This window comes from Dermacentor variabilis, chromosome 3, assembly GCF_050947875.1.
Source record: "Dermacentor variabilis isolate Ectoservices chromosome 3, ASM5094787v1, whole genome shotgun sequence".
NCBI classification, from domain to species: domain Eukaryota; kingdom Metazoa; phylum Arthropoda; class Arachnida; order Ixodida; family Ixodidae; genus Dermacentor; species Dermacentor variabilis.
Window position 1 is genome coordinate 215,113,099 of NC_134570.1, and position 22,681 is coordinate 215,135,779.

A 22,681-nucleotide genomic window follows, 5' to 3' on the forward strand; every position below is an offset into this window, starting at 1 on the left:
GGGCTGTCTACAGACGTATATGACACCCCCGCCTCCCCCACTGGCCCCCTGCACCCGCGGCCCACGTTACACATGCAACCAGATTACACAAGCTTCGGGGACAACCGAACCATCGCTAACAGTCGAGAATCTTCGAATACATGCGTTCACATCCCGCGCCGAGCAATAACATTTGTTAGACCAGGAAAAGCGCTCATGGGAGAAAGATAAGTAGACGTGTCAATATATATTCAAATTTTCATACGAACCAGGATAGACATGCTGATGCTCACCTAAGTCCGCGTGTTTATTATTTATAATGCTTTTATTGATGAGGCACCTATATGAATTCCCAGCGTGCGCGCCAGATTAAGGTTCAGATAGGTTCGAACAAATTTACCTCAATCAAGCGAGAGCTAACGACATGCTACTTCTGGCACGAATTTTGGCGAAGGTTGGCTTCAGCACTGGCCCCAGTCGCCGAGCCTCATTCTCTGCGTAGGCGACCTTGAAAGTACGATGTCTGCACACCTCACGTCTTCGGCCTACTGCGACGTATTTCTCTACTGCCTGGATGTTCGTGACGGTGCTCTGGGCGCAGCGCGACCGCTGCTGCGGCTGCTGGGCGGCTCGTTGTCTTCGGAAACGGCCTGGTTCAGGCACTGGGCGGCCGTGTTCGTGTACCCCGACGGCAAGGCGCTCTTCTGCGACGCAAACCCGGAGCCAGGCAGCGGCTTCCTCGTGGGTGCCGCAGCCTGGAGGACCACGCAACAGCTCGCGCTCATGGATGCACCCAAGGTGCGTATACCCTGGCTCGCCCTTCATGAGGCAAGAACTGCTGCTTGCGCAATACTTTCACTTAATGAGATACAATACTTTATTTGCAAGAAATACTATCTTTGATCGTAAAGTGTCTAATCTGCTATATCAAAGCACCGACTTGGCCGTATCTCGCCAGTCCTTCCTGAAGAGGATGATTAATAATAGAGTTTAATGGAACAAAGAGTACAATGACCATAGGAGGCCGAATAACAATGAGCTCACGGTAAAGATAATAAATTTATCATTGGTGTCTGAAAGCAGGATAAATCCAAGAGTCTATGGCGCCTTGTAGGAATATGAGAGAAAGCGAGAAATATTTATTTACAGAAAGGCAGAGAGGTTGGCCTGAGTTATCTCTGGCCTGGTAGCCTCCACGTGGGAAAAGGGATCAACATCACTAATGTAATCTGCTATATCAAAGCACCGACTTGGCCGTATCTCGCCAGTCCTTCCTGAAGATGATGATTAATAATTGAGTTTATTGGAACAAAGAGTAGAATGACCATAGGAGGCAAAACAACAATGAGCTCACGCTAAAGATAATAAACTTATAGTTGGTGTCCGAAAGCGGGATAAATCCAAGAGTCTATGGCGCCATGTAAGAATAAGAGAGAAAGCGAGAAATATTTATTTGCAGAAAGGCAGAGAGGTTGGCCTGAGTTATCTCTTGCCTGCTACTCTCCACGTGGGAAAAGGAACGGGGAGGAAAAGGGCTGATGAATGGTGATGAGGCTATGAGAAAGAGATGCGTATATACAAGTTCGCAAAGTGGTCGCATCTCTAAAGCCATGCGTCCTGTCCAGTGGCTTGGAGAAAGGCTGTGTTGTTTGCATTTGGTCAGGGACCTAAAAGAAACTCGTCTGATAGCGGTCTCTTATGGATCGCTGCAATGGGAGGGACCAATTGCTGTCGTTCTTGCGCGTAAGCGGGACGCACGCAAAATACATGATCAATATATGACAGACCATGGTGCACATGTCGAGTCAACACGCGAAGGTAGATTCGAAGAGGCTCGCAGAGAAAGTATACACCAATAGGACAAGCACGCGCTTCCGCTATTGTTCCATTGGTTGACGTGCAACGTTGGAGCCACAAACATGTGCGCAAGGCTTGAGCTTGAATGCTCTCCAGCGCGTGCACACAGCTAAGTCTCATGCTTGACAGAGTCGGCATGCTGTACCGTATATACCCTACGAATAGTGCTTGGTACAAGTGGAGTAATGACGACTCCGAGGGGCCCCATATTGTTCCTGCAACGACGCGAAGGACGTGAGCAAAGCTCTTCAGCGTTGACTTCAGTGCAGTGACGTGTCTTGACCAAGATAATCCCCCTCCTATGACTAAGCCAAGGAATCGGTGGTGTGTTAGCGCAGCTATCGCTACTCCGTTAATGATTATCGGATACATGGTCATTCGTTTCCACGGGAATGCACCACGAAACATTTTCTGTTGAGAGCTGGAGGCCTTGACGCCGCAGATACATAGCTGTGATTGTCACTGCACTTTGAAGCCTAGCACACATTTGGGGGCGGGTGGCTCCAGATGCCCAGATGCATATGTCGTCCGCATATGTGCTAATCTTAACCGTGTTAGGAAGTTCAGATGCAAGGCCAATCAATGCAACATTGAAAAGCATTGGACTGGAAATTCTCCCTTGTGGGACATCTCGATTATTATTGTACTGTCCGGTGTCGCCATAACTTGTCGATATATATATACCGTGCGGCAAACTGAGGTAGCTAATATATGCATATAGCCGGCCACCGACGTCTAAATCTTCCAGTGCATCAAGAATTGCATAATGGAGTACATTGTCGTAGGCCCCGCTAATGTAAAAAAAAAAACAGCTCCAACTAACCGACGGCGACTTCTTTCCAGTTCAGCAGGGGAGACCAAGTCGACAACACCGTCAACGGAAGAACGGCCTCTTCTGAATTCATGCATAAAAACATGGAGAGCAATTGTTTCACTCTAGGAAGCATTCTATCCTTGACAAAACCAATCTTTCTTCTACTTTCCCAACACAACTGCCTGCTGGCGATCAGTCTATAGGAGGAAAGCTCGTTAGGGCACTTCCCCGGTTTAAAGAGCGCTACAGCGCGACTGCATTTCGAACTATAAGGAACATTTCCTGTCTCCCAAGTCATATTCTAAAAAGACAGAAACATACGTCGTGATTCTGCGCCAAGATGGCAGATTACAGCGTATGTGATTCTGTCAGGTCCTGGTGCCGATGAGCGTCGGGAAACCTAAATTGCAGCGTCAACTCTTGCATCGTAAAAGGTACTTCGAGTTGCTCATCAGTTAACCAGGGTGCGATGGTGACAAGGGATGAAGTCACTGCGTTAGACGCGTCCACAATAAGTTTACAGTAGACCTCTGTTACCTACAATTCGGCGCGGCGTCGATGTAGAGCCACGGCACGGAATCGGCGTCTTTGTTGCGGAGTTGCCTGGAGACTTTGTATGACCCGCGATATCTTAGATAGAAGCTGTCTTGGATCTAGCGATCATTAGAATGTGCTCCAGCGCTGTCTCTGAAGCTTGTCCAGCTGTCGAAGAACATGTCGTTGAGCTCAGTGACTGTTCGAAAGATCTGACGGTGATTTTGTTCTCCTGTACCGCCGTTCCGCGCGGCGACGGATTGCACGAAGGGCCTTATATCGTATATCTACCGATGATCTGCGCCTCCGTACGCTAACTTCTCTGGTTTTGTTCCGCAGGGTAGAAGCAATGATGTCCTCTATTTCTGATGGAGATGTCATACTCTGACGGGCGGTGTCGACAGAGGTCTTAAATAAAATCCAGTATGTTTGATGAATGCAACGTGAGGCTGAACGGCGAAACGAGCTAAACTGAACGTAAGGGGGGAGGTGATCACTAACATGAGTCTCTAGATCCGTCGACCAGCACGCTGAAGACAGAAGGCTCCTTGATACAAATGTTAGGTCAAGACAACTGCTGTAGGACATGCCACGAATAAATGTAGGACATCCGCCATTGAGCACGTTTAGTCCCTGACAGCACAAGAACTCGGCCAAATATTTTCCACGATAATTCATCAAAGTGCTTCTCCACAGGGGATGGCGTGCTCTAAAGTCATCAATCACAATATGAGGACCTTCCTATGCTTGCAGCAGAGACATCAGGTGCGAGCAATCGATCCTCGCTCTTGGGTGGATGTATCCTCCAATCACTGTGAACGTGTGCTAACTTTGTTTTATGGTGAGGCATAGGTAATCATTAGTAGTATGCGATGGGACGTCATGTCATAAGTACACCAGATCGCGACGTATACAATCTAATACCTTGCTTGAGGTTTGGTCGTTACGAGACCATATCTGAACAAATCCAGACATACGGAAAGAAGAATACATATTAGGTTCATAGATAACAATAACTGGAAATTGGTACTTAAATACCCACTGTCGGAAATCCGACAAACGACCACGTAGACTTCGAGCATTCCATTGCACAACAAGCGATTGACGCAGCCGTTCCTCAAACATTATCGCCACACTTGCTTAGTGAAGAACCACTAGAAGTGGTTCCAACTTTTCAACTAGCATCACGACAGCCTTGAAAGCCGATGTATTTAGGGAGGAAGTGTAAGAATAAGGTGCAACGCATGTTCGGGAGAGCGGCAAGTGGACACGAAATGTGGCACCCTAATGCTTGAAACTATAGCAATTGTGTCAATATACCGCTTATTGTTCCATGCCGAGCCGTCGCTTTCGACGCAGAGTGCGAACTATAACGTTTTGATATATGGCAGTAGCTGTCTGAGCTATAAGCAGGACTTTGCTTAGTCCAAAGCAAAAACTGCCTTTATTCGTCATACAGCAAAGCCATAAACTTGGGTAAAAGGGTCTGAGTGCTCGTGAGATATAAACATGAGTGGATGATGTGGTCTGTTCCACAACTGTTCGCAGGTGTTACTGCGATAACAATTATACCGACACTCAAAGCGCATTTTCGCCGTCGCTGTCAGCGTCGCCGCGGTGCTCCATATAAAGTCCAACGGCGATAGCTCCGTCACCGCGCGTCGTATGCTGTATGTGCAAGCAAAAGCACGCGAGGGAAGTCGACGATCGCGGTTCAATCTGCGCACGCAAAGGAAAAAAGCGGAGCGCAAACACGCAGTTTTCTGTCGCGCGAAAGTCTATAAGGCTGTTTCACATGGCACGATTGGGGCGAAAAAAAATCGTTCTGCCGCGCACGTCGCAGAATGATTTTCGCTGACAGCTTTCACATGCATTTGCGGCAGCGCGATATCCGTCGCAGCGATGCGCAACGTTGGCTCCTGCTCACGAAGTATCCATGCCTGCATCGTTAAATATAAACAACATGGAAACTAGTCAAATATTCGAATTTCCTATTTTTATTCAGTAATAGAATAGGTACACCATTTTTGACGTTCAAAAGCGTTGAGACTTTACGACAGCTTGCAGATACCGTGAGTGAGGCGCTGCACAACACCGCAGATATGAGCGTGCGGCTTGTGTGGCGTCGGTGGGGTGGTTCCGTTTAGTACACTCTAGTTTCGTTGTTACTACAGAAGCCACAACTTTTTTTCCTGGATGAGTATTTGTCTTTGCAGAAGAACTAGCTACTATTGAGTGTGCCTGTATAAGCAGGTGGCGTAATTTGTAGCGACGAAGAGGTTGACGACGGTGGCGATCAAGTGGGTACGTGCCTTATGTTGAAGCGGCGTCCTTCTCCCGACCTGCAAAGCGTGCAGCTTCTCCTTTCAAACGAATTGTGTAAGCGCAAAAAAAGAAGAAATGCTTATGAAGCTGCTAAGCCGCAGAGGCTGGTGGGTACGTCCTAAACATAGCTAAAGCTGGCGCGCGACATTGCTCCACAGAGCTGCCAACGCATGGTAAAGCAGCAAAGCTCCTATTTTGACGGCGCTTTGTTTCGTCCCACACATTGCCCCTCCCACATCGCGCCGATCGCTGCGACTGAGCGACGGCGCGACCAACTGGTTTGAATTAGAATTATTGTATACGCTACCAAAAGTAGCAGAGTTGCGCGTCTGTCTTATCACGCCGCTAGCGTCTCTGTTGGCAGAACGTCATCACGTGGTAGTCAAGCAACCGTGCATTGCGGAGAAGCAGATGCCCGCGCCAATTTTTGTATTTCCCGACGCCGCCGCTGCAGCGAACTGGATTGGCACAAGTTATCGCCAGTCAAATTCAAAGCGAATCCGGCCGATCTTGGCGTTCGCTGTTCGCCTGCGCGGTAGCTGCGGAGCAACAACACAACGTGCGCAGCGCATCTTGCAGTTGGCTCATCGCAGTGTCCTCGCAGTCCCATCGGAATGATATAATGACCGGGTGCTCTGCTCCCGACTGCACAAATCGCTCTGAAAGCGGAAAAGCTTGTTATTCGATCCCATTCAATCCCATGCACCACACTGCTTTCACAGAACCGTCATAAAAAAAGCCAGCTCACATTTTCATGATAGTGCGCTGCTTGGGTTGTTGTTTGTGAACATAAGAGAGGTTACACTACTAAGTAAAGATATTTCATCTACTACTGCTTATGTGAAGCAGGATGCAAGAGGAATTAATGTCGTTATTTACCATACGGTAAAGGCCTAACTGCGTTTTGCATTATTACCCATAATGTAGCTATGTCAATCCTGTGAGAGAAAAACTTTCACTACACTCCCACAGAAGGTTACTTTTGGATTCCCTGCAGTGAAAAGGCACATATTGAAGTGGCACTTGCAGGTGTGGCTAGTAGGTGGGTACGTTTCTACAGAAAATTTAGTGGAGTACCAGAGTCCAAATACTAATGGTCGGTCATTGATTCATCAGTAATATTTAAGACTGCCTACACGTTGATAGCTTTGGCACACAAGCTGGTATGCCTATTGCAAAACCCAGCACCCAGTGCAGCGCCGGGTTAGGGGACGAGTGCCGCGCGCTGGATGCTGGGCTGGCGCAGCGTACTGGGAGGCGCTGGGTACTGGTACGAAAAACAGCTCTAGCGCGTTAAATACGCGGTGCCTGGACACCGTATATTTTTTGAGAACAGAAAGCAACAGAGAGCGTTTTGGTGCAATAAAAAAAAAAGAAAGCTCCAACCGGGACTCGACCGTCGGAGCTACAGATACCAAGCCCGGTACTTTACCACTACGCCACGCCCGGAGCTGAACGTCGGCGACTAATTTTTCACGTCAAGGACCGAGAAGCACTTTTAGTTTTACAGAGATAAGTCTCGATCAGTCATGGTAAATGCGCTATCGCCCAGCAACTAATACTCAAACCTGTACCACAAAGAAAAGTTTGCAGTCCATATTCAATAGCACGCTCGGAAGTGCCACAACACCGACTTTCACTTGCGATTGGCATTTTAACTTCCAAAAAAGTCCTAAATGAACTGCCCACCCAGGATGCTGTATACGCTGTTACTACCGATTTGGATAGTTGTTTCTTGTTCTTCACGCGAAGTATATGCAACGTTTTCTTAGTTCAGTGATGCCTTTCAGTCAACACGTCTGTCTGTTCATATATCTTCGTCACAAAAGCGCAGGCTAGGGCTGTGAGCCTTCGGCGACAGCACATATATACCTGTGTTTATGACGCATCACATCGGCGCTCATCACTACTTGTGCTGGCACTGTAAACATAAAAAAAATGGTTTATTTAAGAACAGCGATGCGAAAGCTGAAATATAGAGTGATTTATCTGTGTTAGACTTCTTGATTCCTGAGCCTAGACGCGCCGAGAGCGTGCAGACGCACTCGGCGGATAAGCTTGGCCTAAGCTTCGGTGCGGACCGATCTCGGCGCCTTTTTCTTGACGATCTTATTCAGTCAGCTGTTTTGATTCACTTTGTTTGTGATTAGGCGGGAAAGCAGTCCACAAGCTATGCAAAAGCGTCCACGGTCGATCGACGATACGGTAGGCATGTCGCCTGCAACAACAGAGTGCGGCTTTGCCGCATAGATTTGGTTGCTTCCCAAGCAAGATGGCGGACCTACGCGCAAATCTGCTACCTTTGGTAGCATATACAGTAACTCTAGTTTGAATCAAGTCACGGAGAACCCACAACGTCGCGGCGGTCGCTGAGCGACAGAATTCGCTGTGTCGCTGACTGAATATCACGCCATTGAAACAGCCTATAGGGGGCCGGAAGGGGCGGCGGAGGGGGGCGGCGTTCTGCCCTGGCAGGAACTGCGCATTTCGCGACCGGGTGCGAGGGGAACTGACCATCGTGGATCAATCTCACGCGCCACATGGGAAGGCAAGCGGGGAGTCAGCGCGGGACGGATGTGGGGGCGGCGGCTTCGACTCCTCCTACAAGTGCGTACTTTGTTCGCCTTATCCTAAAAGTAAGCTGCAGACGGCTCATACCTTTATGTGCGCTGTGTTCTCGCCGCTGCTGCGTTGAAGCGATGGACCGCACGAAGGTCACTTCGCTCGCTGCTGCTGCCACGCTTCCTCAGACCAGCATTTTGAAAGCGAGTATACGCGTTTATCGACTGTCATGTGTTCATGATTGCTAGTGCCTGCTGACATCATGCTTGTTCGTTCAGTTAATAAGTGAATGTTTCCAAGTTTATACAACCGGTGGAACTACTGTCCTTGCTTCGTATAGCCGTGCACTAGTTTGCTATCGCAATCAGTGCTGCGCCTTGCGGTCGAAAGTGCACGACTTTTGTTCATATGTTGCTAAACTGCTGAGAAAAGATTGCGCAGGTAAATTGTTTTATTTGCTTTTTGCATATTGCATTTCTTTTGTAGTTTCGGAGGGTTGGGTGGGTAAGGAGGATTTTAAATCTGTGGTATTATAGACAATTTATTGCGTTTTCGTGACACTAACGATCGGACAATTTATAGCAACGCTGCCATCTAACCTTTGGGAAAAACACAGATGCGGACTTCACTGTAGTACTCAGGGTCATTTTCGTCTGCAAATTTTGAGAAATGGTTCCCACCCAACTGAAGTTCAAGTTCATATGTCAATAAATTTAACATCTGAAACTGATCTGCAGACGATCACATAAATATACACTGTGGGGATCAAGGTGCCTACATGTGCCTCGTTCCCCTATCTCGTGCGCTGTGCTTAGCTCGATATCCGGGAACCACCGCCGTAACTGTAACATTGCGGCCACGGCGAGCGCGCCGGAGCTAATTTCCCCAAGTTCCCCGCGCAAACCCCGCTTCTCCCTCCCGGGGTCGAATCACCGCACTAGCAAGTGTCACCTGGACGCGCCCTGATTGTCCTGCCGAGTGTACCCCATGTGCCGTATCGGAGCCACTCCGCTTAGGTGCTGGCACAAACTTGCTCGCCGGCCTCCCTTCGTCACGAGCACCTTTCTCAGATGAATTCGCCGCGTAGCGAACTCCCCGTTCTGCCGTACGCGCGAGCTCGCTCGCTGGCTACGCTTTGTCCCGTACGCACCTGGATGTCTGGTGCGCCGCAGTGGAGCCTCCCTGCCTCGCTGGTGGTGCAAACCCGCTCGCTAGCCTCTCCTTCTCTCGAGCGCAGCTTGGTAGGCAATGTCGACCGCGAGCCACCCGGCTCAGCCGACAACGTCGCCGCACTTTCCGACTACCGCTTGCCTCGTGCGCAGCTGAGCGATCTTTTCGACGCGCGTGAGCCACCCTGCTCCGCCGTCGATCCGTTCGCCCGTGGTGTGAGGCCTTATGCACCTGCCGGAGTGCCAATTCAGCTCTCCTCTATGCTGTTTTCTGGCCCCTCAGGGTCTGGCGTGCATTGGGGAGAACAGGCGCTGGGTGGCCCTTCTCAGACTCGCGCACCTAGTCCGGAGCAAACGCCGCTGCACACCGCAGCCGCAGAGCTTCTCTAAGTCCTGATGGAAGCGGCGCGCTCGTAGCCTAGTGGTCTAAAGTACAGTCCCATCAGCCAGGCATGCCAAGCGGCCTACGGGTACCTCTCCCGGACTGCGGCAGTTATTCGGACTGCATTGGTGCTACAGACTACCTCGAGGCACTGCACCGCTATCAATAGGAAATGCGGCTGGACGACAGCTTGGTGCTAGGCACTGTATTGCCCGTCGCGCCAACAGCACAAGCAGTACGGTGGTACCGACTTGTCGGACGCGAAGCTCGTTCGATGGAGGAGTTTAGAACACCTTTCATCAGCGAATTCCTCCCTGCTGACTATGAGCGCAGCATGCGTCGCGGGCTAGAGCTTCGCACCCAGCACCCCGACGAATCTCTGCTCGAGAACGTCAGGGCTATGCAGGAGCTCTATGTTCTTGCTGACCCTTTGGTACCTGAAGCCGAGAAGGTGGAGCGGGCCATTAGTCATGCCCCTCCAACCTTCGCCGCTTACCTTCAGACCGCCTGTTAACGTGACCGAAACAATCGGCCACCGATGCAAAGCGGATTCAGGGCGACATACTGGCAGCGAGAGCCTACCGCCCGCCGCCACCGCCGTCTGCCTCTCTCGAACATCGTTGTGCGTGGGCTGGTGGTGACACGTCACCCTGTAACTTCCCTAAATACGAGGCAGCCACAGCCGTGAGAGAACACCGAGATGCACGTTACCTTTCTTACCGTACTCTAGACCCGTACTCGCACGCTCGCGCGCGCTGTTCTTCCCCGCACGGCCAACGAGAATGCGAACGCCGTGCCCTTGTGCACGAGGGGAAATACGATCGCGGTGCCTCGGAAGCTAGCTAGCGCACCAGACGCGCCCAGGTCCCCTCACTGGGACCGAGGCGTTGTCTGCTATTGTTGTCATGAATTCGACCATATTGCCCGAACATGCAAAGAGCACCGCCCAACGCAAGAGCCTCCTCGCACGTCGGGAAACGACGTGGGCCGCCGGTGAGTTCCCCTCGCCGGTGGCGACAGCAGGAGCGCATGGTAGTCAAACGCAAGCTCTGGCTACAATGGCGTGTCGCACTGGAACTCACTCTTCCTCCACGCCGGCGTCTTTTATCGCCCTTACGATCGCTGGTCGATAGTTTGTGGCGCTGCTGGATAGCGGGGCTTCGGTCTCACTGTTCGGCGAAGAGGTCATGGCTCCTTCGTGCCGGAGTTCTGTCCGCATTAGCCAGCGACACCGTCTTCCACCTCGCCAGTGGCATGGCTATCTCGCGCGGTTCGCTGCCGTTAGTTGTGCGCTGAGAGAATCTCGTGTGCCTTCAGCGCTTTGTGCATCTCCCGGGTCTTTCCATGCCCTCGGTACTCGAACGCGACTTCCCCGCACGCACGAGTATCGTGATTGACATCGCAAGCGGAGGCTACAGGGCAGGCCTTCCTGACCCCCTGCAACCCGTGGCATCCGGCGGCCCCCCAGAAGCCGGATGCCACGCGAGAGCAGGAGGAGAGGGTACTTAGCGCTGCCTCCTTGGCTCGCGTTCCTCACTCGGCCGCCAATACGGGCCCGTTGGCCGGCACAGCGGAAAACAGCCGGTGCGAACCACTTTCTCACGCGCATTGCGCTGCTACGGCGGTCAAGGTGTTGGCTACCCCAGCGACCACCCCGTTAAGCAGCGTTAAGCAGCAGCTCGGCCTGCTCACTGCCGCCTTTGTCTGAGAGCTTGTCGGTGTATGAGAAGGCACTCCTGTTGTCGCTGCGGACTCGTTTCAACGCGATGTACACTGAACGACCGGCTTGCACCTCTTTTGCGCGACATCGGATCAACACAGACGACACACAGCCGTAGAAATGCAATCCTCGTCGCGTTAGTGTGGCCAAGAGGGAGGCAATCGACCAGGCATCGGATGAACTTATTGGGACCGGCATTGTCCAACGCCAGTGGCGTAGCTAGGTCGTCTGGCACCCGGGGCCCATAGGTCTTCTGTCACCCCCCTCCCCGGAAGTAGCCGGCGGAAAGAGGGGTGTCTTCAGACGTATCTGACACCCCCCCCCCCTCACTGGCCCCTTGCACCCGGGGCCCACGGCCCCCCGGCCCCCCTTGTTGCTACGCCACTGTCCAACGCTCAAACATTTTCTGGAATTTACCGGTGGTAATGGTCCCCAATAGAGGCGGCTCTTATCGGCTCTGCGTGGACTACCGCTGGCTGAACGAGCTCACGAGAAAGGATGATTACCCTGTGCCTAACGTGGACTTAATCGTGGCTAATCTAGGCGATGCTTGCTACTTCACCACCCTGGCCGCAGCTACTTGCAGGTTCAGATAGAGCCGGCTGATGCGAAGGAAACGGCGTTCACCTCTCACTGAGGCCTTCACCAGTTTAAACCTTATGTCATTTGGCTGCTCTGGAGCTGTAGCTAAGTCCCAGAGTTTGATTTACCGCATTTTGGGGGATACAAAGTGGCGCTAAGAATAAGAATGGGCTGGGTTGCGTTTGGCACGCATTCTGAGATCATGAACAGTAGGTTGCCATTATCCCTCAAGAGAAAAGTGTATAACAGGTGTGGCTTACCAGTACTCACGTACGGGGCAGAAACCTGGAGGCTTACGAAAAGGGTCCTACTGAAATTGAGGACGACGCAACGAGCTAGTTAATGACATCTTAGTTGAAATCAAGAAAAAGAAATGGACATGGGCAGGACATTCATTTCATTTCATTCATTTATTGGTACTGTGAATCCCATCAGGGATTGTAACAGGAAGGGCTGTATGTCATACATAGGAACATGGTATGAGGTGTTACTTCCTAAATCTTACACAATAAAAAACTTGGGCATATAACAATTTGATTACGTGATTATACAAGAGAATAAATAGAACGAAGAGGTTATGACAACGATAATTGCAGTTACAGAAACCAGTTACAGGGTCAGTATTGAGGTAATAACAGTCACGCAACAATCAAGGATACAATAATGCCAACAAGAAAAGAAATGTATTGCACCATTGCCGTAATTATAGTCAAGCACAAACACCGTTAAAATAACAAGGCAGCAAGAAACTACGTAAATAATGTGAAGAATTATTGCTGCAATGCGTATAGTTGATCCGCAATCAGGGTACCAAACGTATCTAAGGACGAGCTGTCAGTGATACTTGTGTTAAGATTATTCCATTCGCGTGTCGCCCTTGGAAAAAATGAGTATTTGAAAATATCAGTGCGGAATGAAAATTCGTTTAATGTGTGTGTTTGTTTATGACGAGTTAATCTATTCGAGGATGTTGATATGTATTTCATAATAGGCAGTTTAAGTTGACTGTGTATTACCTGATATATGATTTTTAGTCTAGCAAGCTTGGCTCTGTTATGCATGGTTAGAAGTTCTGCCCGTTTCATTAATGCTGTTGGTGAGTCTCTGATGGAGTGTTTATTATATATATATATATATATATCTCAGCGCTTCTCGCTGTACCCCGTCAAGTTTTTTAATCAGCTTGTTAGTAAACGGGAAGCAAACGGCGTTGGAGTACTCTAGAACCGGTCTTATAAGTGTTTTATAATTTTAGAACCGGTCTAATAAGTGTCAATATGCGAGTAACTTTGTTTCAGATGGTGCCAGTTTAAGGCGTCTGTTAATGAAGAATAGCTGTCTTATTGCGGTTGATGTGATATTGTTAACGTGAGAATCCCACCTGAAGTCAGATGTTAGTGTCACACCAAGGTACTTATGCTCATGAACAGATGCAAGAGGAATATTGTTAAGGGTGTACTGGAAGGCTGATGTATGTTTTTTTCTGGTTATAGAAAATAGAACGGACTTTTTTAGATTGATATCCATTTGCCAGTCCTTACACCACTGGGACACTGCTGTTATGGCGTTATTTAAAGTTCTATGGTCATCAAGGCAGTTAATTTCCTGGAAAAGAGCGCAGTCATCTGCAAAAAGTTTGATATTCTGTGAAGCATATTCTGGTAAGTCATTAATAAAGATTAAGAATAATACTAGGGCTAAGACACTTCCTTGGGGTACTCCTGATGTAACGTTAGTTGCCGCGGACCTGTCATTGTTAATTTCAACGAATTGTGTGCGATTACTAATATAGTTTTTAATCCAATCAAGGATAGGGCCGCTTCCCAAAGTTAGTTCTAGTTTTGCAAGATGTTTAGTGTGTGACACGCGGTCAAATGCCTTCGAAAAGTCTAAAAATATGAGGTCTATTTGTTTCCGGTTATCAATGCTCTTGGATATGTCATGTGTTAATTCAATTAATTGCGTAGTAATAGAAAGGCCTTTACGAAAGCCGTGCTGACAAGGGATTAGGATATCAGTTACTTCTAGATAAGCATTTACGTGTTTTAAAATAATATGTTCTAATAACTTGCATACTGTACTGGTTAATGATATGGGTCTGTAGTTTGAAGGATCAGATTTATTTCCTGATTTGTGTATTGGTGTTATTTTGGCAGTTTTCCATTTCGTAGAAGGGTGCAGGTGGATAATGATTTGTTAAAAAGCAGGATTAGGAATTTTGCCATCCACTTGGCATATCGATGAAGGAGTATGTTAGGGATGTTATCTGGCTATGATCCTTTTTTTGTGTCGAGTTTTAGTAAAAGATTTAGTACTCCTGTTTCTGTTATAGTTAATGGTTCCATCTTCACACCAGTGCCGCAGGTTATTCCTGGTAGTTCTCCGTTATCAGATGTAAAAATAGAGCAGAAATAAATATTCAAAAAAGTCGCAGCGTTTTTGTTACCCGCAGGAGATGTCGTTCTTGCATCTCGTTTTTTAGGGTTTCAATAACGCCAGAATTTTTCGGGAGCATTCTTTATAAAGTTACGAAGTGTGTTTGTAAAATAGGGTGATTTAGCCTTTTGTTTTCAAATCGTCCACGGCGTAATTAATTGTTGGGCAGTTCGTTGTGAGGGATGGGATTTTTTTTTTCTTCTGATTCGGCGAACTTTCCTTTTTGCATGAATAACGGTCCGAGTTATCCAGGGGTCATGCTTATGAGTTTTCTTAGTTTTCAAGGGGACGTAGTTACTGATGCAATATGACACAACGAACTTAAATTCGTGCAATAAAATTTCTATGTCTGTGTTTCCATCGTGTGCGAGTTGATTGAATGACGATAGCTGAAATGACAGTGTATCAATGATGCTTGTATCATCAGCTCTGCTGTAGTCTTTATACGTTTTTGTTGGTTGTGAAGAGGGTAGCGAATCTTGATACGGCACCTCACACAATACTAGTTTGTGATCTGACAAGCCGGTTGAGGCTTCGAATTTTGCGTTATGGGTGGGGAAATAATTGCTTAAAAATACTAGGTCTAAAATGTTAGAACAGGATCCTTGTACACGCGTGGGTTCAGTTATTATCTGGGTTAGGTTAAAGGAGAGCATAATGTCGAAAAGAATATCTGCGCAAGGTGAACGGTGATGCAGTGTGTGCCAGTTGATGTCAGGGAGCTTAAAGTCGACTAGTAATATGAGCTTGGTCCCCTTCACATGCTGCTGCATATACACGTGCAATGATTGCAATACATTCAAATCAGTAGGACTACGGTAAGTGCATCCAACCATGAAGCTGGTATTTGCAAAGGAAAGTTTGCAAAATACAGGTTGAACCTCCTCAACGTCAGTCAACTTAACGTACGGAATTTCCCTTTTGATCAAAAATAGCAACGCCACCGCCTCGTGTTGGCTGATCTTTGATAATAATGACGTAGTTTGGGGGGAGTAATTTCGAAGCCTTTGACGTCTTTGGTTAGCCAAGTCTCTGTTATGCCTATAAATTCCGGTTCGAAAGCTATTAACATTGATTCGAGGGGTCCGAGCTTACTACTAACACTTCGAGCGTTAATATTACCGAACGTTATTTTGGATGTTGCGGACGGTGGGGACGCAAGGTTCGCGTACCGACTTCCTGGTTTTTTGTATCGCTTGAAGTGGACGTAATGGGGGTCACCTCATTATTTTCCTCGTCCCAAGAATAAAGGCAACTATTAATCTTTAGTTTGTGGTAGACGAGGGCCACTTTATCACCGGATTCCTTCCTTGCTTTTCCATATTGCCATAGCTTCTTCCTAATATCTCGAACTCGCGGTGAAAAGTCTTCGCTGATGGCGTAAACAGTATCCTTGAGTTTTTGACAGTTACGCAAAATTTTTGTTTTGTCTCGGAAGTCTAGGAGCTTAAAGATAATTGGTCTTGTTTTGTTTGCCATTGGTTTGCCTAGTCTGTGGATGCGTTCTATTGCCACTGCTTCTAACTTCAAAGTATGCCTAATGACCTTTTCATTCACTGCGCGTTCCAGAGATTCGGTATTTTTTTCTGTATCTTCCTGCATACCATACACAATAAGGTTCGACCTTCTGGATCGATTCTCTAGATCGTCTAGCCTTAATTCCAAGGACGATACAGTTTTTTGAAGGCCAGCGATTTGTTTAGTGCAAGCTGAAACATTGTCGTCAAGGTGTGATAGACGTTCTAGTTTTTTATCTAGCGATGTCAGTCGTTCTTCCTTTATTGTCTTTATATCAGCGGCGATTTGAGTTAACTGTTCGGCAAGGCCCGAAAGGTCAAGCCCGGGATTTGTCTTGACGTCTCCGGCAAGCAATAACAACTTTGCTAGGTACACCATGTCATACAGAGAATCTAGAAGCACCGTAGGGCACGGAAGCACGACGAGACAGCGCTCACTAGAGCGAAAACACTTTGCAAAACGCCTTCTTACCTGCATAAAGAAGACAAGCGGGTGAGCCATCTGCGTGCAAGCCCTGCTGCCGTGCCCTTTGGGATGTGCTGGATCGTCGCCGGCTTTTATGCTCCGGGTAAGGTGAGGGGCCGTGCTAGATGGCTTCAAGAATGTTCTTCCGCTAGAGGTAGACGATGACGGTTTCCCTTCCGCGAATGGTAGGAAAGGAAACGACAAGTAATGTAATGAGGAGGGAAGATAAGCGATGGTCATTAAGGGTTACGGACTGGATTCCAAGGGAAGGAAAGCGTAGGAGGAGGCGGTAGAAAGTTAGGTGGGTGGATGAGATTAAGAAGTTTGCAGGGACAACATGGCCACAATTAGTACATGACCGGGGTACTTGGAGAAGTATGGGCGAGGCCTTTGCCCTGCAGTGGGTGTAACCAGGCTGATGATGATGAGGTGGCGCTATGCGCTGACATACCTGGATGACATCGTCATCTTCTCTTGGACGTTTGAGGAGCACTCGGCCATCTGGAGTACGTCCTCTAAAGTGTGCGTGCCGCCTGGTTGAATCTAAACCAGAAGAAAGCCCAAATAGCTGAGACTTGTATTTCCCTATAGGGCTTCACAATCGACACGGGTCGTTTTCTGCCGAGCGCAACTACAGCGTGACCGAAAGGAAGTGTCTGGCTATAATTTTTTGCTCTCTGGAAGTTCGACTGCTACGTAGACGGAATGCCGTTTGTGGTGGAGATGGACCACATGGCACTCACCTCGCTTGAGCGCTTGAGCGCTTGAGCCGCCGAGCGCAACTACAGCGTGACCGAAAGGAAGTGTCTGGCTGTAATTTTTTGCTCTCTGGAAGTTCGACTGCTACGTAGACGGAATGCCGTTTGTGGTGGAGATGGACCACATGGCACTCACCTCGCTTGAGCGCTTGAGCGCTTGAGCCGCCGAGCGCAACTACAGCGTGACCGAAAGGAAGTGTCTGGCTATAATTTTTTGCTCTCTGGAAGTTCGACTGCTACGTAGACGGAATGCCGTTTGTGGTGGAGATGGACCACATGGCACTCACCTCGCTTGAGGGCTTGAGCGCTTGAGCCGCCGAGCGCAACTACAGCGTGACCGAAAGGAAGTGTCTGGCTGTAATTTTTTGCTCTCTGGAAGTTCGACTGCTACGTAGACGGAATGCCGTTTGTGGTGGAGATGGACCACATGGCACTCACCTCGCTTGAGCGCTTGCGCGCGCCCTCAGGTCGCCTCGCGCGCTGGGCATTGACACTGCGGTGGTGCAACTTTGTTGTGCGCTACCGAAAAGGTAGTTCGAATGTGGTGGCTGACGTTCTGTCCCGCACCTCCGTTTCGGCGTCTGACCCTTTGGTCCGTCACTCTCATGAGCATTTGCACCAAGTAGAGAACGGAGCCTGTGTCTGCAATGGCTCGAACGGCGCGACTCCCGATGGCAAAGCGATCCCCAAATCGCCAGCATCGGGAGAGTACGTTTACCTGGTTGACCCCGTTACTTCTTCGGCTATCGTCTTCAGCAGGCAAGAACTACTTAAGGCACAGCAGAGCGATCCATTTTGTCGACAAATCGTTGGCGGGCTCAAAGAGGAGCTGGGCGGCAAAGCCGTCAGGCGCACACGGACAGCTGGTATTACTGCTGGCACCGAGTGCGACGCAGCTGGTACTGTTGCGAGCAAGTTGAATACGTATCTGCTTGACGCCGATGGAGTTTTCCTGCCCTATGTTCCATATGCGAAGGCTCCCCAGGAGTCTCTTAGGTGGTGATACGCCGTAGTCTAAGGAAAACCACTTTGAGCTATTTGTACGACTTGCGGTTGGCCGAACATGCGAGTGGCCTTAGGACTTTCCAAAAGTTGTGCCGCTCTGCTACCTGGCCAGGCATGAAGCGTGATGCTCTTCACTATGCCCGCTGGAGCCGCGTGTGCCAATCCGCGAAGCCTCCCGCAGGCAAACCCCCCGGGCTCATGCAGCCAATCTGACAGCCGCTGCCCTGGCAAGTCGTGGCCTGTGACATTACGGTACCTTTTCCCAGAAGACGACGAGGCTACGTTTTTCTCGTGGCTATCACAGATCGCTTCACGAAATGGGTTCAACTTTTTCTCTTCGGAAGTTAACGGCACGTGCACTCTGAGACAAGTTGACCGAAATCTTAACCGCTTCGGCTTTTCGGCGAAGCGGATATCGAACAATGCGTCCTACTTGACGGCCAAGGTGTGCGTGGATGCGTGTGCTGCCTTTGACATTAAGCACCGCAACACAACCACATATCATCCACAGGCCAATCCGACAGAGCGGATTAACCGGATCCTCAAGCCTTGGCTCGCGATCTTCATCCAGCAACACAGGGATTGGGATGCCTGTCTTAATCAGATAGGCTTCTCTTTGCGGTCCACGGTGAATCGTTCGAGTGAGTACACACCCGCTTTCCTCAACTTCGGGAGAGAGCTGCCAAACCCTGTGGACCGCGTTCTGCGGACCGGCAGCAGGGCATGCGTCGCGGAAGCTGGCTTTTCTGGCTACGCGGCGGAACTGCGCTCACGGATAGACGCGGCTCTTGGCCTGGCCCGTTCGAACCTGGATAAAGCGCGTGCTTGCAAGAAAGCCCAATGCAACCGTGCTCACAGGGACGTGCACTGCGGTGTCGGCGTTCTCGTCCCCAGACGCACCCATGTCTTGAGTGACGCTGCCAAAGGCATCTGTGCCTCCCTGTCGGCCAATTGGTCGGGCCCGTACCGAGTGAATCCCAAAATTTCCTCTCTCGCATACAAGCTGACTGGCTCCCAAGGGAGACCAGTCGGTGGTCCAGTTCAAGTCTCGGACCTGATACCTTTCGTTGCCAGAAGCAGCGACTGGGGGGAGAAGGGCAAGCGGTAAACGAACCGCAGGCAAACCGTGACATGGCTGGCGCCAAGCCATGCCACCGGTATAACCTGAGGAAAGGCACCTAGACAGCTTTTCTCCCACCATATCCTAAGCAGACTTGGTTCCCTACTGGGCAGGTGAACAGAGAAATGCCGCTACAGTGCGAAGGCAAACATCGAAGCGGTGGCAGACCCTTGTGGCCTAGTATTCACTCTTATGTGTTGCCCAGGACTCAGCCTGGCGAACGCCCCTTCCTGGGCAATCAGCCGGCCGGGCACCTTTCTGGCAAGTCGACTATGCCGGTAGGCGTTCCTGTCTTTTCCCAGCTTCGTCGAGTCTTTTTGCTACGGCTGGTTGCTCTGTGCCGCCAGTCTTGCTGACAACGAGACCGCTGTCTCTGGTCCTTTCGCTTGGACCTTGGAGGGCCACGAACTTGTGCCAGCCTTGCCTCCTGCTGCCTCGGCCGCCGCTCACTCCGGCTGGTGCTCCCAGTTAAGCGCTAGCGCCTGGCTCAGGGCGGTTTCTCCGGCTGCTGCTGCTATAGCCTGGCCGCCAGTCATCCCGGATGCCGTTCCTGTCAACACGCAATTCGGGGTGCCCAGTGATTTTAATGGTGGCCGCTGCGCCAAAATGGCAGCCACGCCTCGCGTGTCCCAGGCAGCTCCTGCCTGGCAGACCTGAAGCGTTGCTGGCTGACCCACGGTGCTGCTCCACCCCGCCCTTCCTTGGCTGGCAATCCTTCCTCATTGCTGTGGGCCCTTCCTGGGGTGTGGAACTTTTGTGACCAAGGCTGCCCCCCCTGCAGCTTCGTATCAACAGAAGCGACACCTTCGCCTCTTCGACTACTGTGGCACCTTGTCCCTGACCTGGTTCTGACGATGACGGCGACACCTTCTTGCACTTTGCCGTGTTGGCTTAGCCCACTTTGGCTGAGTCAACCTTTCCACTTGGCCTCGGTCAGCTTCCTTTGCAGGCTAGCCTCGGTCTTTAGGAGCGGAGAATGTGGGGATCGAAGTGCCTGCCCGCGCCTCGTTCCGCTAGGTTTTGCGTTGGGCTTAGGTCGATCGGTGGGAACCGCCGCCGCAACGGCAACATGGCAGACACGGCGGGAGCGCCGTAACAAATTTCCCGCGAAAACCGTGCTTCTCCCTCCCGGGGTCGAATCACCACGCGAGCAAGTGTCACCGGGACGCGCCATGATTCACATCGTGAGTGGCGGCCCCCGGGCGCCCTCTCCACACGAGCTTTCTTCCAGTGAGCGCTTCATTGCCGCGTCAGATGCTCACAGGCCCACAAGGAGTTCGCTGCATGGAACCTTTGCTGCCGCGACTCCTCGTTGTCGGGATAGGTGTACCGCTTACCGGTTAGCTCTAGTGCAGTGGGCGCGCGTATTCTATCGGTTTTGCGGTGAGGCTTTGCCGGTAAGCGCCATGACTGTCGCACTGTGCTGCATTCTCGTTGAATAAACCCGCGTTTTTTTGGCGGTCTGACTCTGGAGCTTTCTCTGCGCCGTGTCGGAGCGTCGACGAACCCTTCCGTAGCGCGTTTGCGCGTTGGGGAGTGGAGGAGCGTCGTGCCCTTTCCTGACCGTCGCGCGTAGGGTGAGCCTTGCGCAACATCTCCACAACACTTGGAATGTTCGAGCCAGTACTGTAGGATGACACCTTATTTCAACAATGGCCATTGTACAGCTCAGCACGGAGTGATGAGCGACGCCGTTCTCCTGAACGAAAGTGAGCAATAGATCACCTATGATCCGTACCTGAAGCGTATCAGCAAGGTAGCTGTCCAGGACAAACTGCCCACAGTTTTACACCCACACAGACCCTGCAGGGAATCAAAGTTCCAGCAGTAATGGCAGAATATTTCGGAATAGAACAATTTTAAAACAGTAACGTTGTGTACGAAAGCTTGTCCCCTGTAACTCTTGAAGGACAGGTCGTCCATCGTGGACCTCCATGTTCAAAAACCTGATTTATATTGCACGAACGTTTTGGGATTTCTCTAGCATGAAAATAAAAACAAAAGAAACGATGCACACTCCTCTTTGTAAGTAGCGTCAATATATAGCCACTGACACTTAAAAAAAAAATTTTATACAACCTTGCTATGGCATGTTACACAATCATTTATGGAAGCATGTTACCGCATGTCGATACTAAGCTAACAGCTTCTTGTTTTACAATCCTAGCACACCATCTTTGCAGGTGTCTCTCGGCAGGCATCGCGTGACCCCGGACGCTGTGTCCGCGGTACTGAAATCGATGTGCGACAGCGGCCACTACCACCTAACCGACAACAACTGCCAGGAGTGGGTGCTTGAACTGCTTCGCCGGCTAGACGTCAAGATACCAGAGGACTCACCACCAGCGGCGCGCAGGGTTGTGAGAGAGGCAGCAGGGCCGCTAGCATTGTTTGGTGCATCGTTGCTGAGTGGTGCCCTCCTGCTCGCCGGCCTCTTGGGCTCCAATGGCTCAAGAAGGCGCCATGCGCAGCTGTTACTGAGAAGGTTTTGACAATGCGTAAAGTCTTTATTCACTAATGATGCATGCCCGCGAAGACAAAGCTCACCCGCTGTGTAGCCCCATGAAGCCGCAATGCTTCAGCTATTTTATCCTTTAAGTTTGCAGAAGTAGCTGCCTGCAAAATTACCAAAAAGCTTCGTTGCGGTGGCGCGTTCCCAGATGGCTCCTGGCGCACACTCTGTTGACAAAAATTGTGAGTTGCTAGCATCAGATGTCTTTTAAAGTATGACTCGACTGACCTGCATGGGCAAATGATAAAAGTTCGGCAGGTGTTACACTTTCGTGGCACGAGAAGATGAAAGCCAGCTGGACATTTGGTAATACATGAAGCTATACAATCGTGGTTTAGACTTCTTTGTAAGATATATTGTTAAGGCTCTTGGCACACACTGTTTTGACAGAAATTGTGAGTTGCTAGCATGAGATGTCTTTTAGAGTATGACTCCAATGATCTGCCATGGGCAGATAATAAAAGTTCGGCAGCTGTTACACTTTTGTTGAACTAGCTGTAGAATCGGGGCTAGACTTCCTGAAAGACATACGAGCTGCAATGCGAAGCACATGTGTAGCGCTAAGGCGCAGCGGCACGCGCTTCTTCCGCTGTGACATACCTGCGCGGACGTTCTCGCGAGACGCAAGAGCGTGCACACTCCTCCATCGCTCGCCCACGCTGCGGTTTGCTTAGTGGCTATGGTGTTAAGCTACTAAGCACGAGGTAGCGCGATCAAATCCCGGCCACGGCGGCCGCGTTTCGATTGTGGCAAAATGTGACAACCCCTGTGTACTTAGATTTAGGTGCACGTTAATGAACTCTACGTATAACAAGTTTCCGGAGTCCCCTACTACGGCGTGCCTCATAATCAAATAGTAGTTTTGGCGCGTAAAAACTCCTAATTTCAATTTTCCATCGCTCGCCGCCGACAACCACCGCTGTCGCCGCTCCGTCTGTGACTT

The 22,681-nt window shown here is 50.1% G+C and overlaps 1 protein-coding gene across 1 annotated transcript; it reads left to right on the plus strand.

The window, feature by feature from the left end:
• The first annotated feature begins 498 nt into the window (after window positions 1-498).
• LOC142576635 (uncharacterized) lies at window positions 499-22,168 on the plus strand. The gene is made up of 2 exons (XM_075686848.1): window positions 499-777; window positions 21,410-22,168. Exons 1-2 carry the CDS (start codon window positions 499-501, stop codon window positions 21,716-21,718), a joined length of 588 nt encoding a protein of 195 aa, XP_075542963.1. The 3' UTR covers window positions 21,719-22,168.
• The last annotated feature ends 513 nt before the right edge of the window (window positions 22,169-22,681 follow it).

Coding starts and splice junctions, on each gene's coding strand:
- LOC142576635 (XM_075686848.1), top strand. CDS start 499: ATGTCTGCACACCTCACGTCTTCGGCCTACTGCGACGTATTTCTCTAC. Junction 778..21,409: donor CGCTCATGGATGCACCCAAG/GTGCGTATACCC, acceptor CCATCTTTGCAG/GTGTCTCTCGGCAGGCATCG.